The sequence below is a fragment of the Zosterops lateralis genome, assembly GCF_965231275.1.
Source record: "Zosterops lateralis genome assembly, chromosome: 2".
Lineage (NCBI taxonomy): Eukaryota > Metazoa > Chordata > Aves > Passeriformes > Zosteropidae > Zosterops > Zosterops lateralis.
The window spans coordinates 861,073-878,319 of record NC_139763.1 but is presented as its reverse complement, the minus strand read 5'-3'; the positions used below and the strand labels follow the sequence as shown (position 1 = coordinate 878,319).

General features: G+C 48.6%; 1 protein-coding gene across 6 annotated transcripts; it reads right to left on the bottom strand.

The window, feature by feature from the left end:
- Positions 1-1,432: 1,432 nt before the first annotated feature.
- IFNAR2 (interferon alpha and beta receptor subunit 2) lies at positions 1,433-17,043 on the bottom strand. 6 transcript variants are annotated; one of them, XM_083855313.1, is made up of 10 exons: positions 16,907-17,043; positions 13,955-14,256; positions 11,814-11,910; positions 8,747-8,788; positions 8,344-8,473; positions 7,877-8,046; positions 6,132-6,304; positions 5,723-5,885; positions 4,634-4,752; positions 1,433-2,653 (listed from the first exon to the last, which is right to left on the bottom strand). In XM_083855313.1, exons 3-10 carry the CDS (start codon positions 11,854-11,856, stop codon positions 2,003-2,005), a joined length of 1,491 nt encoding a protein of 496 aa, XP_083711439.1. In that variant the 5' UTR covers positions 11,857-11,910; positions 13,955-14,256; positions 16,907-17,043; the 3' UTR covers positions 1,433-2,002. The 6 variants fall into 6 exon arrangements, with proteins under 6 accessions (XP_083711439.1, XP_083711440.1, XP_083711441.1 ...); XM_083855314.1 differs by having other exon boundaries at positions 13,955-14,088; XM_083855315.1 differs by lacking the exon at positions 8,747-8,788.
- Positions 17,044-17,247: the final 204 nt, after the last annotated feature.

Below are 17,247 nucleotides of genomic sequence, written 5' to 3'. Positions count from 1 at the left end.
CAAACCCTCCCAGCACCCCAAACCCTTCCACTTCCCCTCAGAGCAGTCACAACACCCCAAACCTTTCCGCTTCCCCCTCAGAGCAATCCCGACACTGCAAACCCTCCCGGCACCCCAAACCCTCCTGCTTCCCCTCAGAAAAATCCCGGCACCCCAAACCCATCCGCTTCCTCTCAGAGCAATCCAGGCACCCCAAACCCTCCCGACATCCCAAACCCTTCCACTTCCCCTGAGAGCAGTCCTGACACCCCAAAGCCTTCTGACACCCCAAACTCTCCCCCTTCCTTCAGAGCAATCCCAGCACCCCAAACCTTTTGATACCCCAAACCCTTCCACTTCCTCTCAGAAAAATCCTGGCACCCCAAACCCTCCCGATACCCAAACCCTCCTCCTTCCCCTCAGAGCAGTCCTGGAACCCCAAACTCTTCCAATACCCCAAACCCTTCTGCTTCTCCTCAGAGCAGTCCCAACACCCCAAATCATTCCAATACCCCAAACTCTTCCATTTCTCAGAAAAATCCCGACACCCCAAACCCTTCTGACGCCCCAAACCCTTCCACTTCCCCTGAGAGCAATTCCAGCACCCCAAATCCTTCCAATATTCCAAACCCTTCCACTTCCCCTCAGAAAAATCCCGACACCCCAAACCCTCCTCCTTCCCCTCAGAGCAGTTCCGGAACCCCAAACTCTTCCAATACCCCAAACCATTCTGCTTCTCCTCAGAGCAGTCCCAGCACCCCAAACCTTTCGGACACCCCAAAACCTTTTGCTTCCCTCAGAGCAGTCCCAGCACCCCAAACCCTTCCACTTCTCAGAAAAATCCCAACACCCCAAACCCTCCCAGCACCCCAAACTCATCTGTTTCTTCTCAGAGCAATCCCGGCACCCCAAACCCTCCTGACACCCCAAATCCTTCCACTTCCCCTGAGAGCAGTCCCGACACCCCAAACCTTTTGATACCCCAAACCCTTCTCCTTCCCCTCAGAGCAGTCCTGGAACCCCAAACTCTTCCAATACCCCAAACCCTTCGGACACCCCAAAACCTTTTGCTTCCCTCAGAGCAGTCCCAATGCCCCAAACCCTTCGGACACCCCAAAACCTTTTGCTTCCCTCAGAGCAGTCCCAACGCCTCAAGCCCTTCCAATACCCCAAACTCTTCCACTTCTCAGAAAAATCCCGACACCCCAAACCCTCCTAACACCCCAAACCCTTCTGCTTCCTCTCAGAGCAATCCTGGTACCCCAAAACCTTCTGCTACCCAAACCCTCCCACACTTCCCCTCAGAGCAGTCCTGACACCCCAAACCCTTCCAATACCCCAAACCCTTCCATTTCTCCTCAGAAAAATCCCGACACCCCAAACCCTCTCACTTCTCCGGGGCAGGCGGGTTCCCCCTCACACGCTGAGGGCTGCCCACACTGGGGATTTTCAATGTAATAAAAAATATTTTAATGCGAGTCGCTAATTGTATAAAATTATATAAAAATAAATTCAAAAAGTGTATTAATGCCTCGGTCTGCTGTTTTGCCAGCTCAGTGTTCCTGTCTCTGCCCTCATTATTCCACTTGATCAGCTTCCTCTGCACAAATCCAGCATCCAGCCAGAAGAACAGGCTTCACAAAAAATCCAGTGACAGAGAGAAAGAGTAAAAAAAATTGAGAAAGTGCTCTGGTTGAGAGACCAGCCTTCCACTGTCCCAGGCTGCTCCAAGCTCCAGTGTCCAACCTGGCCTTGGGCACTGCCAGGGAACAATTCCTGCCCAAGATCCCATCAAATCCTTCTTTGAAGCCATTCCCTGTGTCCAAAGCTCCTCTTCTGGAGCCTCTTTAGGGGCTCCAAGGTCTCTCTGGATCCTTCTCCAGACAAACACCCCCAGCTCTTGCTGTAGGAGCCCACGTTCACAGCATGTTAATGAAAGGACAAGATTTGTGTCTTCAATCCAGAAATAAAAGTTGGACAACACTGATTCCCTTGTTATAAAGTAAAAGCAGCTCTCCTTTCTTCATCTCCTCATGTATCCCGTCACGAGCTCAGTGTCTGAGTCGGAAGAGTCGCTTTCCTCAGAGGAAGAGGAGGAGTTTTGCCACTCCTGGAAGTCACTAGAACAAGGTGCTTCCTGCACACTCGTGTCCTCCAGCAGCTTTGCTTCCAGAGCACGAGCACAGTGCCAGTCACCTCCATCCCCCTGGGCTGGGGCAGCAGCTGCAGCTCCGTCCTGCTCCAGGCTCCCCAGCAGCACCGACTGTAAATTGATGGTGAAACACTCACTGCTGCCCTGGGAGTTACAGCTGCCCTCAGAGAAAGGGCTCAGTAACTCACTGCTGTCCTCCTCTCCCTCGGGGTGCTGCTGGAGCTGCTGTGGCTCAGCATTTGGGCTGTCCCCAGGCTGGCTGCTGCTGTTGTCACAGCTGCTGTTCACTGAGTACTGCCCCAGGCTGCCCTGAGGGACGCTGCTCCTGCCCAGAGCTCCTCTCCTCCTGTAGTCGTGGTCACTGGGGTCACTGCTGTCATTGTCACTGCTGTCACTGTCATCGCTGGCGCTGCCTCTGCCCCTCCTGGCCTTGCTTTTCACCTCTGTGAGGATGATCTCCACACAGGCCACTTCTTCTGACTCAGATTCCCAAGGGGAGTAGGCCAACCTCTTGATGCAAGCCTGGGAGAGTAAAAGGAGTTAAATCAGCTCAGCCACGTTTGCACACAAAACCATCAAAAAAACCCCCCAAATAACCTCTAGCCGTGAGGTGTCAAACAAATGATTCCTTCTGTGCCACAGTTTTGGCCTTTTCTGCAGTTCAGGGTAGAATTTTCCTGAACATCACAAAACTTCAGAATGGTTTGAGTGAGAAGGGATCTAAAAAGATCAGTCACATTCTAATCCCCTGCCATGGGCAGGGACACTTCCCACTGTCCCAGGTTGTTCCAAGCCCCAATGTCCAACCTGGCCTTGGGCACTGCCAGGGATCCAGGGGACCCCAAAGCTCCCAGGGTCACTTGTCACTCAACTCTTGCAGTGACTTGTCACAGCTGATCAATTTTCACATCCTTTAGAAATTACCTTTTGAAGGAATTTTCAAAATTGCTATAAATAAATAAATAAATAAATAACAAAATAATAAATAAATAATAAATAAACTTATAAATACTATAAATTATTATAAATAATTATCTAAGTTATTACTATTGATTATAATAATAATAAAATAAATATATATATATATAAAATAAAATAAATTTTCCTTTTATCATCCCAAGCCCCGTCTTCACTCTGCACTACACAGGATTATTCAATATTCGAAGCATTAATCGTGTTGACAATCAAAAATAAATAAACTTTAGACGCTCCTTTGTAAAGTGTTCAGCAGTTGTTGGGATGTGAAAGTGATGACAAAGCAAAGGACAGAAATGTGAGGCAAAGGTCTCAGAAAAAAGTGACACCCATCTGCTCTGGGTACGTTTGCAGAAAATGGAAAATATTTATGGTGAAAAACCCTAGAGAATTAAATGCAAAAGAAGTCAAGAGACCTGTAAAAAATAGAACAAGCAAGCAAAGATAAAAGATAGAAACTAGAAACCTTGTTATTTTTGCTTGAAATTTAGTGGCAGTTCAATCTATGAAAATAAAAAATTAGGTGGCTCTGGACTGGCTCCCTCAAGTGATAAAACACTTTATCACAGAGAAAGTCCAGGAGAGATTATTTTATTATCATTAACCAGTGGAACAACTTCTCCTCACAGGGCAGGTTCTGCAGCCCTCTGCTCACCCCCTGGGCCCACTCCAGCCTGTCCACAGTTTTTGTGCCCTGTGGGGACCAGAACTGGGTGGAATATTCCTGGATTTTCCCCCTGAGCAGGGTGGGATGATCCTCTCCCTTAGTAATTTGTCACAAAAGTAGCAAGAAATGGGTTTGAATGTTTGTTCTGAAGATCAGACAGAACTCAGCAGCCTAAAGATCATCTCTGACTGAGGTAAACATTCTGTGCTCTTACATAACCTGTACCTAAAGCACAGGATTGGAAATTGTTGGAGTCCAGGGCATCCCTCTGGGTGCCCTGGGAAGTCACAGACCTCGGTAGAGAGGCCTGGGACCCGAAAATGAGGGTCTGGGGTCTGTGCAGGGGGGTTTGCCTGGCACAGAGCCCAGGAAGACACCGTCTTTGATTTTGGTCCATGAGAAAAACATCTAACACAGAGAAGAATTGCAAGTCACAAAGGTATTACTGAGAGTAGTGTAGTTATCACTGTGCAGAAGATTTTGAAGTTATGGATTTTTAGAATGTAGATGCAAAGGGACAAGATGGTGATTTTAGGGCGGTGCCCTGGGTTCTTCTTCTTCTCCCTTGGCATCCATCTTCTGCAGTGACGTGGGCACAAAGTAGTTTCAGTGGATTGGGTCAAAGTAGAAATGACCCTGTTAGTATAGGTGATAGACATTGGCATAGAATTGTAAACAATGGGTACGTAGTTATCTGTATAAGAGGTAGTGACCTCCCATCACAGGGGGAGTCGCCTTGTGTCCGAGCTGCTGAGAACACCATGGCCGGACACAGGGGAAGGGGAGTCGCCTTGTGTCCGAGCTGTTATTAAACTTCCTCCTGCCAGCCAGAAAGGGCAGCTCTGAGAGCTGTGACATACCAAAGTCTGAGGAAGGGAAAACTTCTGGAGAATAAAACCTGCAGAATGTGCACACTTCAGGACTACAGCAATGACTGCTGAAACACAGAGAGCACTGGCCACTGCAGCTTCATGATACCCTGGAGTGAAAAAAAAACAAATAAACACACATGGAGGAGGTGCTTCATGATCTCACAGTCACAACAGCTATCAGGAATCACCAATAATGTTGGTTAGAAGGGACCTGTGAAAGTCAAAGATCAAATCTCAAATTAGCTTCATGAATTATAAAAGAAGTGACTCCATCTTTATGCAGAGTTGGTGGAGCTCTGTATGGCTCAGGGGATTGCCAAGAGATTTGCTGCCCCAAAGTTGATGGGTTTTATATTTCACTCCTAAACACCCACAGTGGTTCTCTCTTGGAATGTTTCTCTCTGCCACTGAGGCTCTGATCTCTGCTCCTGGCACAGGGAACAGCATCCAGAGAGGGATTGAGGGGGGATTGTAGGGCAAGGCTCTGCCCCCAGAGGGTTCAGGCCCTGCCCAGGCTCCCCAGGGAATGGGTGGAAAAATAACACGTTAACATCCAGCAAAACTTCTGGTGATTGTCCAAAATAAATAAAATTCCCCTAGTTTGGGATGTGTGAGCACACAGGGAGAGCACAGGATAAGGGAATTCCCTGCTGTGTTTGCAACTCTGCTGCTCCCACCTCCTTGGGAAGGTGAATTCCCCAAATGTCCAACAGGCTGATCCAACATGGAACTGCTCCTGGGACCTGATGGGAGCCAGGGAGAGGCTGGAGCTGTTCCAGGAGGGATTGAGGGGGGATTTTAGGGCAAGGCTCTTCCCCCAGAGAGTTCAGGCACTGCCCAGGCTCCCCAGGGAATGGGCACAGCCCCAGAGCTCCAGGAGCCTTTGGACAGCCCTGCCAGGGATGCCCAGGGGGGATTGTTGGGGCTCTGGGCAGGATCAATGATCCCTGTGGATCCCTCCCAGCTCAGGACATTCCATGACTCTGTGATCACTTGTTTTTTAGGATTGAACTGTAAATGTCCCTACACCAAAAGAAAACACCCAGAGCAGCCCCTCCTGCCCCACAGCTCCGTTACCTTGTCGAGCCTCTGAGTCTGCAGTGGCACATTTCCAGGGGGAGGGGATGAAATGTTTGTTCAGCGATGCACTGACTGCCACAGACACGCAGTAATTCCTGCTGGGATACAGCTCCTCAATCACAGTACTGAACACTTCCTTAGTGGTTGTCTGTCGTGGCCTCTGTTGTGAAAAACAAGGTTTTGAAGTCACTTATTGGCTCCAAAGAGCCCCTGCCCACCCTTCCAGACCTGCTCCCCTGCAGTGAAAAGGAAGCTCAGATCCTGCCATGGTCTCTCTTGGCTTCTAAGAAATCTATTTGTTTTTTTCTTTTGCTTCTATTCATGTATTTGTTTTTGGGAACCCGTTAACCATCAGAGCCATTTCGTGTCCTCCCCTAAAGCACAACTCACCCTCAAATTTCCCTACCTTATGCTCTCCATCCTGTGATTTCAGTGTGATATCATAATTCAGCTCCTCATAGATATCAATTAAAGACTGCAGCTTTCCCCCCTTCCTGAAGTGAGTGGTTGGCAGCTTTATGGTGACGTTGATGCAGTTTTGGCAGGAAGTGATATTCACTTCTGGTGGTCCCAGATACGCTGTGGGAAAACAACCAAGAGGAAAAAATGATGGAAAAGAATATCCACACTTCACCCAGCACCAATTGCATTTCTGGGATGCTGGTTCAGCACATTCCAGAGGGGCCACTGTTCTAAATCCACAAAGCCTTGCAACATTTAACCTCCACAGCCAAGTCATCATCTCCCACAGGGACAGGTTCTAAAGGGAAAAGAGTGGGGTGAAAAAGCAGAAAGGGGACAGAGGCTTTGCTTCAGCTCCACAGAAATGTGAACTTTGTATTTACCTCAGATTAAAGCTGAGGTTAAAGTACAGAACAGAATCCTGGAATGGTTTGGGTTGGAAGGGACATTAAATCCCATCCAGTGTCCAACCCAGTGCCATGGCAGGGCCACCTTCCACTGTCCCCAGTGTCCAACCCAGTGCCATGGCAGGGCCACCTTCCACTGTCCCCAGTGTCCAACCCAGTGTCATGGCAGGGCCACCTTCCGCTGTCCCCAGTGTCCAACCCAGTGCCATGGCAGGGCCACCTTCCGCTGTCCCCAGTGTCCAACCCAGTGCCATGGCAGGGCCACCTTCCACTGTCCCCAGTGTCCAACCCAGTGCCATGGCAGGGCCACCTTCCACTGTCCCCAGTGTCCAACCCAGTGCCATGGCAGGGCCACCTTCCACTGTCCCCAGTGTCCAACCCAGTGCCATGGCAGGGCCACCTTCCACTGTCCCCAGTGTCCAACCCAGTGCCATGGCAGGGCCACCTTCCGCTGTCCCCAGTGTCTAATGTGGCCTTGGGCACTGCCAGGGATCCAGGGACAGCCACAGCTGGGTGGAATATTCCACAGGCCTGCCCAGATCCCACCTATTCCTGTCCTCCCTCAGCTTAAAGCCACTGCCCCTTGTCCTGTCCTTTTCACTAAACAAACTGCTGAGGGTCTGCAGGGCTCCTCCCCAGGGATGTTCTCCAATTCCTCAGTTCTCCTTGTGCCCATCTCCTCATTCCCTCATTTCTGACTCTGGAAGGGGACACAGCAGCTGCCTCTGCTGAGTTCAGAGGAAACATGATCAGTTTATCCGCCAACTGTTCCTCAATTTCTGTCTCTGTTAGCTCAAAACTCAGCTGCAAGCAAAGCCAAGGATGAAGCCATCTCTGGCATTAAAGTCAAGTATCTTCAGCAGGGAAAAGGGCAGATTGATTGTTTGTCCATCAATCTCTTCCCAACACCTGGTGCAGACCTGGCATTTTTCAACTCAACAGTCACTCTCTGAGCACCCAAAAACAATGTTGTTTTTAAAGTTATATATCTTACACACTCAAGAGATTTTTTACTTGGTGTTTGTCAATGCACAACTGTATTTCCTTTATATTTATAATGTATATATATGTATTTATTTCAAAACCAGAGCCTCACTCTTTTATCAGAACTACTCATTTTAGAAAGTGATCTATACACTTGAAGCTTTGTAACAGATATATGAAATACAGCATACAAATATCCAGGGTGGAGTCCTGCAGCAAAGGCAGCAGGACATAACTCAGACACCAGCTGGTAATAAAAACTACAACAGAGAGAAATGCAGAGAGAGAGAGAACTTACTCTGAGAGAATGGGTCGAAGTACAGCACAGAAGAATTGAGCAGCTGAGCTCCTGCCACGCTCTGGACGAGCAGAGCATACACAGTGAAAGTGTCCTTGAACTCCTCTGTCAGCTCACAGGAGAGCTGGGCAGTGCCTGAGCACTGCTGAGCACTCAGCCAGCTCTGACTCCTGCAGGAAACACCAAAATTCCCTGACATCAGAAGGCATGGGAGTGAGAGGAGAGCATTTATCAGGGAAAAAACCCCAGAATAACTAAGAAAAAAAAAAATGAGAAAAAGAGAAAGTCTTAGGATTTCTAGAGAATCCAGGATCCTTGAGGTTGGAAAAGCCCTCCCAGCCCAGGCAGTCCCAGCTGTGCCCAGAGCACTGAGTGTCACCTCCAGGGATGGGCACTCCAAAGCTCCCTCATCTTTGGGTCACTAAACATTAAAACCATTAATTTGTGCCTCATTTTGCACCACTTGCCTGCGGTTCCTGTAGAGCACGTTGTAGGATGGTGGCACAGCTGGGTCACTTTCTGCCTGCCAGGACAAAACGTGCTGGAAATTCTGGGATTCCATGTGCAGCTTGTAAGGAAGCCCTGGCAAAGTTCTTTCTAGAAAGGAAAAAAAAATAACAAAAATCCCCCTAACAAACGACTCTGAGCCTTGCAACAATTCTAATAAATAAACCCATTTAGAGCAGCTCCCAAAAAGCAGTTACAGGGGAGAGATCAGCACAACAGACACAGCAATGCAAAGCACTGTGCACATTTCTTTAAGTTCTTTCTCCAAAAAAAAGCATGAAGTTCCAAAAATGATGGTGGGTGAGGATGTGCAAGCTATGAAATGTGTTAGGAAAAGCATTTTAAAGATGATAAAACTCTTACCAGGCAGGCTGCAAACAGCTGTAGACAGAAAGGTGAGGTACACTGGAAATTGAAACTCTGTATTAATGCACTGGTGTAGCCACAAGATCTGAGTTTTATTGCGAATATTCATTTGCAACAACTGCAACCCGGTATGGAACTGCTACCTTTTTCACATCTTCTTACAACTTTCCTCCACTTCCCTCCTTGCCCAGAGCCTGGGAGAAGTGTCCATGAGCCTGGGGCTCTGAGGATCCCTGCACTGCTCTCCCTCTGTGTGAGGCTCAGGACTCAGTGTCAGCACAAACACCCAGGATGTTCCCATCAAATCGTGTCTCAGAGGGCTCTGACTTAATTTCAAACCATCCCAAGAAGTTTAGAACTGATCTAGGGAAATATTCCATTATTGCTGGACTTGTCCTCATAGATCCCAGAATGGTTTGGGTTGGAAAGGACCTCAAAAAAGATCCAGTTCTACCCCTGCAGGGACACCTCACAGTGCCTCAGGCTGCTCCAGCCTGGCCTTGGACACTTCCAGTGTCCTCCTTGCCCAGAGCCTGGGAGAAGTGTCCATGAGCCTGGGGCTCTGAGGATCCCTGCACTGCTCTCCCTCTGTGTGGGGCTCAGGACTCAGTGTCAGCACAAACACCCAGGATGTTCCCATCAAATCGTGTCTCAGAGGGCTCTGACTGCATTTCAAACCTTTTCAAACCATCCCAAGTTTAGAACTGATCTGGGGAAATATTCCATTATTGCTGGACTTGTCCTCATAGATCCCAGAATGGTTTGGGTTGGAAAGGACCTTAAAGATTTAATTCCACCCCTGTCATGGGCAGGGACACCTCACAGTGCCCCAGGCTGCTCCAGCCTGGCCTTGGACACTTCCAGGGATCCAGAGGCACCCAGAACTTCCCTGGACAACCCTGCAATTCCAGAGGTTCCTACATCTTCCTGTAAAACCTCCCCAGGAGGCTGTGATCCCTCCCAGCTCTCACTGCACCCAGAATTCTTTTCCCAGCTTCTCATCATTCCCATCTTTTCAACACAGTGCTTCAAAACACTTCAAGTTTTTCTTCTGACTCTTCTCATTTTTTTTTTTCTCAAGACTCTTCAGCCTCCCTTCTGCTTTGAGTGCAACAAGGAGAAATTTCCTGTTCATGGTTTAAGGCGTTTTGTGGTTGTGCCTCTGACTCAGGAGATGCTGATTCCCACATTCAGTTGGCCAAAAGAGTCACTGCTTTAATTCCAAACACATTTCTGCTCAGTTTTACATGAATTCCATGGGTAAAGCTGCAAAGTTCCTTCCTTATCCTCCCTAAAACTCTCTTTTGTCTTGACCTGTTGTGTTAACAGGATGTGCCACAGCCAGCAAGACTGAAAAAGAGACATCTGGGGCTTGAATTAGAAAATTTAAAGAATCTTTATGGAGATTTATAAATAATGGGTTTAACTGCAGTTTAATGCAGAACAAAGGATTTCTTAGCAGGGAGGAAATCACTCATTTGGAGAAAACCACGCAGTGAGGATAAATAAAGCAATATTTTAACAGTCACTATTATTATTATTAATATCTGAACACAATCTCAGAATTGTAATAATTCATGTCTGCTGAAGTGTTGGAGTATTCCAGTGAGCATTATTTGATTTTTCTCTACCCAAACCAAATTCCTCTCAGGTCCAGTTCAAACTGCCTCTGAACTTTGTTTCAACAAACAAATTCAGCAGAGGAAGCTGAACAGTTGCAAAGCTGTTTGTGTTACACTCTTCCAAAGGAGACACAGCCAAGAACAAATATCTTAGAAGAAAAAAAAAAAAAAAGGGAGAATTCAGCCTGGGGAAATACAGATGGTCTGGAAACTGCATGGGAAATCTTCTTCAGCATCTGGATCTACTTGGAGTTTTTACTGAAAGTGCCCAAGGCCAGGTTGGACACTGGGGACAGTGGGAGGTGTCCCTGCCATGGCTGGGGTGGCACTGGGTGGGATTTAATGTCCCTCCAAACCCAAACCAGGCTGGAGTTTTGGGATAATGATCTCATCCTTTGTACAGAATTGAAGAATCCTAACAAACTCCCTTCTCACAATAAACACAGCTCAGCCAAGCTGTGTTTGTTTCTCCTGCTAATCCAGAAAATGAGGAGTGCTGCAAAAAAATCAGAATAAAAAAATAAAACCCCTCAGATGTAACAGGACATGCAGGGAGGGAGAATTATGGAATGGCCTGGATTGGAAAAGACCTTAAATCCCACCCAGGGCCAGCCCTGCCATGGCAGGGACACCTCCCACTGTCCCCAATGTCCAACCTGGCCTTGGGCACTGCCAGGGATCCAGGGGCAGCCACAGCAAATCTGGGAATTCCATCCCAGCCCCTCCTCACCCTCCCAGGGAAGGATTTTTTCCCACCATCCCACCTAAACTTGTAATTTTTCAGTTTTGAAGCCATTCCCTGTGTCCTGTCCCTTTGGCCCTTGGGAATTGTCTCTCTCCAGGTTTCCTGGGGCTCCTTCAGGCCCTGCAAGGCCACCCTGAGCTCAGCCCAAAGCTTCTCCTGTCCAGGCTGAACAATCCCAGCTGTGCCAGCCTTTCCTCCCAGCAGAGGAATATCTTAAGACTCATTTCATGGGCAGGGACACCTCCCTCTGTCCCCAATGTCCAGCCTGGCCTTGGGCACTGCCAGGGATCCAGGGGCAGCCACAGCGAATCTGGGAATTCCATCCCAGGGAACAATTCCTGCCCCAGATCCCATCAAATCCTACTCTGAATCCATTCCCTGTGTCCTGTCCCTCCATTCCTTGTCCCCAGTCCCTCTGCAGCTCTCCTGGAGCCCCTTTAGGTGCTCTGAGCTCTCCCTGGAGCTTCTCCTCTCCAGGTGAGCACCCCCAGCTCTCCCAACCCTGCTCATGATTCATGCACAGAATGGATCATCCAGGGGTAAAACAATTATTATTATTATTATTATTTTGGGAATTACTCCAGGGAGAGCTCTGCAATACCATTAAGGTCTCTTACTTCATTAATCAGCAGGATTAGTAATGAATTAATGAGCTCCCTGCAGTGCTCCCCTCCAGCCCAAAAATTCAGATACTCACCAAGCTGAGAGAGAGGCATTGGCACATCCATCAGGGCTCCCATGGGGATCAGCAAACAAACCCCTCTGCTGGCAAAGGAAACATCTTGCCTCTGTTCCTACAAATACATGAAAAAAACAGGCACATTTTACTGAATTATCACAGCAAATTATCTTAGGAAGTCACTTTAAACCAACAAAAAGTTCCTGTACAGAGTTATTTTATCCTCTCCACTGTCTGAGGGAGAGTTACTGGGGAGGGGGGCACTGATCCTTATCATTTTATGGTAATTTTTGTTCATTTTCTGGCAGCATTTTTGCACATGGAAAGAGCTTTTACCATTTCAGATAAAACAGAAACCACTGTATGATTATTTATATTAATTTTGCATTCAGACAGTATCCAAAAATTCAATTCCACCCACTCCAACTTCATTAATACAATGAAAACAAACTTTGCTTGGCTTTCTTTGAAATGAAGTCATCACTGTGGTAAGAAATGTTTTCCACAAAGAGAAAAGATCAACAGGAAGCTTAGAAAAAAAATAATTATAAACAAGTTATGAAGTTGTTATAAATTTTTAATGCATAAGATCTATTAAAATAATCCTTCTCTTTACTGTTATTTTTAAGTCTTTTTAACATCCCCATAATATTAATATTAATATTAATATTAATATTACTATCCACAGATCTGTTTTTTGAGTTAGCTGGACAAGGGGGGATCTATTTCTAAAGAATCTTCCCCTCAGGTTTAATAAAAATAAACTGCTTTTTAATTAAACATTACTTGCAAATACAACTGGAATTATTTTCTCTGCAGAACAGCCAGTTTAAAATCATGCCAGAGCACACTCTGCTCAAGCTCAACACTGAATATTCATATATTAACACAGAATAGGAGTAATCTGTTAAAATCAGGTGAATTAAACCCTTTAATGTGAGAAGTCAATGTCCCTGTGCTCAGAGTTCTGCAGGAAACCACTGGAGAAATGTCAGAAACTCTATTATGTGCAATTGATAATTCCAAGGGAATGTTCTCATCCCCTCATTCTATTAAAGTTCAAAGAGCAATTCCACCTGCAGGCTGGGATTTTCCAGGTTATTCAAAATGTTTCCTTCAGGAGAAAGCCTTGGGGATGATGAATTCACTTGGCAAAAGATTTTCTTCCTGTGTTAATGCTTGCAGTTAATGCCAGGTCCTGCTCAGAGTCCTCCAGAGGGAATTTGTGTATCTGGATCCATCAGGGATAACAACAATCCCAGTCTGGAATCACAGCCCTGCTCAAACCCCTCCATTTGTGTACCTGGATCCTCGTGTCCATCAGGGATAACAACAATCCCAGTCTGGAATCAAAACCCTCAATTTCACAGGGATTTGTGTACCTGGATCCTTTCTGTGCATCAGGGATAACAACAATCCCACTCTGGAATCACAGCCCTGCTCAAAACTCTCCATATCATTGGGATTTGTGTACCTGGATCTTTGTCAGGATAACAACAACCCCACTCTGGAATCACAGCCCTGTTCAAAACCCTCCATGGCCAGGGGGATTTGTGTACCTGGATGCATCAGGATAACAATAATCCCAGTCTGGAATCACAGCCCTGCTCAAAACCCTCCATATCATTGGGATTTGTGTACCTGGATCCTTGTCAGGACAACAATGCCACTCTGGAATCACAGCCCTGTGCAGAGCCCTCCATTTGTGTCCCTGGATCTTTGTCAGGATAACAACAATCCCAGTCTGGAATCAAAGCCCTGCTCAAACCCCTCCATTTGTGTCCCTGGATCCTTGTGTCCATCAGGATAACAACAATCCCACTCTGGAATCACAGCCCTGTTCAAAACCCTTCATTTGTGTCCCTGGATCTTTGTCAGGATAACAACAATCCCACTCTGGAATCAAAGCCCTCCATATCACAGGGATTTGTGTACCTGGATCTTTGTCAGGATAACAACAATCCCACTCTGGAATCAAAGCCCTGCTCAAACCCCTCCATTTGTGTCCCTGGATCCTTGTGTCCATCAGGATAACAACAATCCCAGTCTGGAATCAAAGCCCTCCATATCACAGGGATTTGTGTACCTGGATCCTTGTCAGGATAACAACAATCCCACTCTGGAATCACAGCCCTGTTCAAAACCCTCCATTTGTGTACCTGGATCCTTGCTGTGCACCAGGATAACAACAATCCCACTCAGGAATGACACGAGGCTCCTCTGTGGCTCTGGATGCTGAACAAGGGACTCTCCCACACGAGGAATATCCAAATCCAGGTTATTTGTTCAGCACCTTGGAATGTTGGAGAAAATGTGATACAATGTGTTCATCTCCAGGCTCCTTAAATCCAGGTGTCCTGTGCAGATCTGCCACTGCCAGGGAGATTCCAGGGGAAATCCCATTTCTGTCAGAACTCTGATGAGCTTTTGTTACTCCTCCTCTCCAGAGCTGCAGCAATCCCTGCAGAGAAGATGTGGGGACAGCAGTGAGTGCAGCCCCTGGCCCAGGGGGGCTGAGGTGTCTGTCTCTGCCTGGGCCAGCCCTGACACCTCAGCAGTGAAGGGTTTGGTACCAGGATGAACCTCACCCACCCCTGTGAGCTCTTGTCTTGCCCAAAGGAGTGAAGCAACAACAGCAGGAGAAAAGAGGAGGCTGTTCTGGGTTAACTGCTGGCTTTATTCATCATTTATTTATTTATCTGCCCCAGCAGACACCCCTCAGCAGGAGCAGCAGGAAAAAAAAAGCAGGAAACCCCCCAAAGTAACACCTTTTATTGGGGGGAGGAACTCAGGGATGGGTTTAACTGGGGACAAATCAGGTAAATCCAGGTAAACGACACACATTGTGACAAATCAATAACTCGGGTGGGGAGACAGCTGAAGTCTTGTCCAATCACTTGGGGTCCTCACTGGAACTTTCCAGACTTTTGGGAGAGACCCCAAAGTGACAGACAAGGCCCAGGGGCTGGAAAACTTCTGACTGACACATAACTGGGGTTGGGGTGAGACCAATGAGGGTGGAACAAATGGGGCAAACCATTACAACTTATAAAAATGAACTTGATACAAGGAACAAATACATCCATAAAACTGATAAAACTAAAACCACACCACTACCCTGGGGGAGACCCCTGAGGCTCAGGGTGAGCCCTGCACAGCACCCACAGGTCATGGAATCACACAAGGTTTGGGTTGGGAGGGACATTAAATCCCACCCAGAGCCACCCCTGCCATGGCAGGGACACCTCCCACTGTCCCCAATGTCCAGCCTGGCCTTGGGCACTGCCAGGGATCCAGGGGCAGCCACAGCAAATCTGGGAATTCCATCCCAGGGAACAATTCCTGCCCAAGATCCCATCAAATCCTACTCTGAAGCCATTCCCCGTGTCCTGTCCCTCCATCCCTTGTCTCCAGTCCCTCTGCAGCTCTCCTGGAGCCCCTTTAGGTGCTCTGAGCTCTCCCTGGAGCTTCTCCTCTCCAGGTGGGCACCCCCAGCTCTCCCAGCCTGGCTCCAGAGATCATTTAGTGGCTCTGAGCTGGAGTTGTATTTGGATATATATGGGGTTATATTTGCTTCCATTCAGAAAAGAAAAACCAGCTCTGAGGTTTTGAAAGTCAGTGGCTCGTATTTCAGAAAAGCTCCACCTCAGTTTCTCAGAAAACACCTCCCATTTCTCTGAAACAAGCAGATGGTCCATTTATTTACATAAATCAGCTTATAGGGATACTGAGAGATTGACTGAGAGCAGGAAAGTCTGCAGAGGAACGTTCTAAACCTGCACAGGAACCTCTGGATGTCCCCCAGCCCAGCCCCTGCCCTCAGCAGTGACACAGGGACGTGTCCAGGGGGGTTTGGGATGTCCCCAGACAGGGACACTCCAGCCCCTCCCTGGGCAGCTGCTCCAGGGCTCTGCCCCTCCATGGGAGGAAGTTCTTCCTCAGGCTGGGCTGGAATTGTTGTGTTTTAGTTCCTTGTGCTGTCACTGGCACCACTGAGAGAATCTGGAGCTCTGCACAATCCCTGAGCCAGGGAACCACACTGTGCCCGCAGCATTATTCCCACCCAGACTGCTGGCAGAGCTTGGATAAGCCACTTCTAAAGAAATGGAAATTATTTAACCTCAGTAAAAGCCAAGGCCATTAGAGCTGCCCATTTTCCATGGGCTGTCACAGAGCTGGGGAGGGAACAGCCCCAGGCTGGGCCAGGGGAGGCTCAGCTTGGCCAGCAGCAGGAATTTCCCCATGGAAAGGGGGCTCAGGCCTTGGCAGGGGCTGCCCAGGGAGCTTTGGAGTGCCCATCCCTGGAGGTGTCACCTGGAGGTGGCACTCAGAGCTCTGCCCTGGGGACAAGGTGGGCACAGGGCTGGGGACAATTCCCAGGGAATCATTTGAAAGGATAAGAAATGTGAAAACCATCCTGACTCAAATCTCACCCATTTCTTCCCAAATCCTCACAATTCCCTGGTTTTGTGACAACCCCTGGATTGGGATCTACCCCTGACAAGCAAAGAGGGAACAGACGAAATTTCATCTTAGAAAGGAAAAAAAGGTCTTCAAAAAACCATCAAATGGAGAAGTTGTGTCCAAATGAGCAGCTGAGCTGATAAGGGCTGGGTGGGATCCAGAGAGCTGATAAGGGGCTGCAGCAGCACCAGCTCTGTGGGTGTCTCTGCCCTGGGGACAAGGTGGGATGTTCTGGGGGGGCTTTTCCAGCCTCAGGGATTTTGGGATGTGCAGAATGGGACACACAGAGATGTTCCAGCCTGGGCAGAGGACACAGCAAACCACACCAGAGGCGCTGCAGAGCCCACAGGCTGCTCACAAATATCAGGCCTTTAAAGCGATTTCCACATCAAACCCACCCCCAGGCGCCTCCCAGGCCACCCACAGGGTCAATTCAGCGAGCGGGACGCTGCCAAAAGCAAACTCAGCGGGATTTTAGGGCTCTATGTGTGGGTCAAGGGGCACCACACGGGTCTGGGCCCCACATGGTGCCAGCAAAGCCCTCCCTGGAGCAGCGGAGCCCTCAAGGAACCCCCGGGAGCGAACGAAGCCAGGCCTGGAGCGCTCCCCTCACCCGGCCCCGCACACACCAACACCTCCCGCCGTACCTGGCGGTGGGGAACCCCCAGGGGCTCCGCTGCGGCCGCTCATGGCTCCTGATCGCTTCTTATCGCTCCTTATCAACGCCCACCGTTCCCCATGGGTCCCCGGCTGCACCGCCCGCGCCGGCGCCCAGCGGGAAATGGCGGCGGGGCGGTGTGGGATGGACACGCCCCCTGAGGAAACCACGCCCGTTTATCGATGAGCTACGCATCCAAAGCAGGAAACCACGCCCCCAAAGGCAGGAAACCACGCCCATTTATCGCTAAACCACGCCCCCAAAGCATCAAACCACACATCCATAGTTGTAAACCACGCCCCCATTGCAGCAAATCACGCCCCCATAGCA

Excerpts from the sequence above, each read along its gene's own strand:
- IFNAR2 (XM_083855311.1), bottom strand. Across the intron at positions 5,886-6,131 it reads CACAGGATGGAGAGCATAAG|AGGCCACGACAGACAACCAC; the intron begins GTAGGGAAATTT and ends TTTTCACAACAG. Across the intron at positions 2,654-4,633 it reads TTTCCCTTCCTCAGACTTTG|GCTTGCATCAAGAGGTTGGC; the intron begins GTATGTCACAGC and ends TTACTCTCCCAG.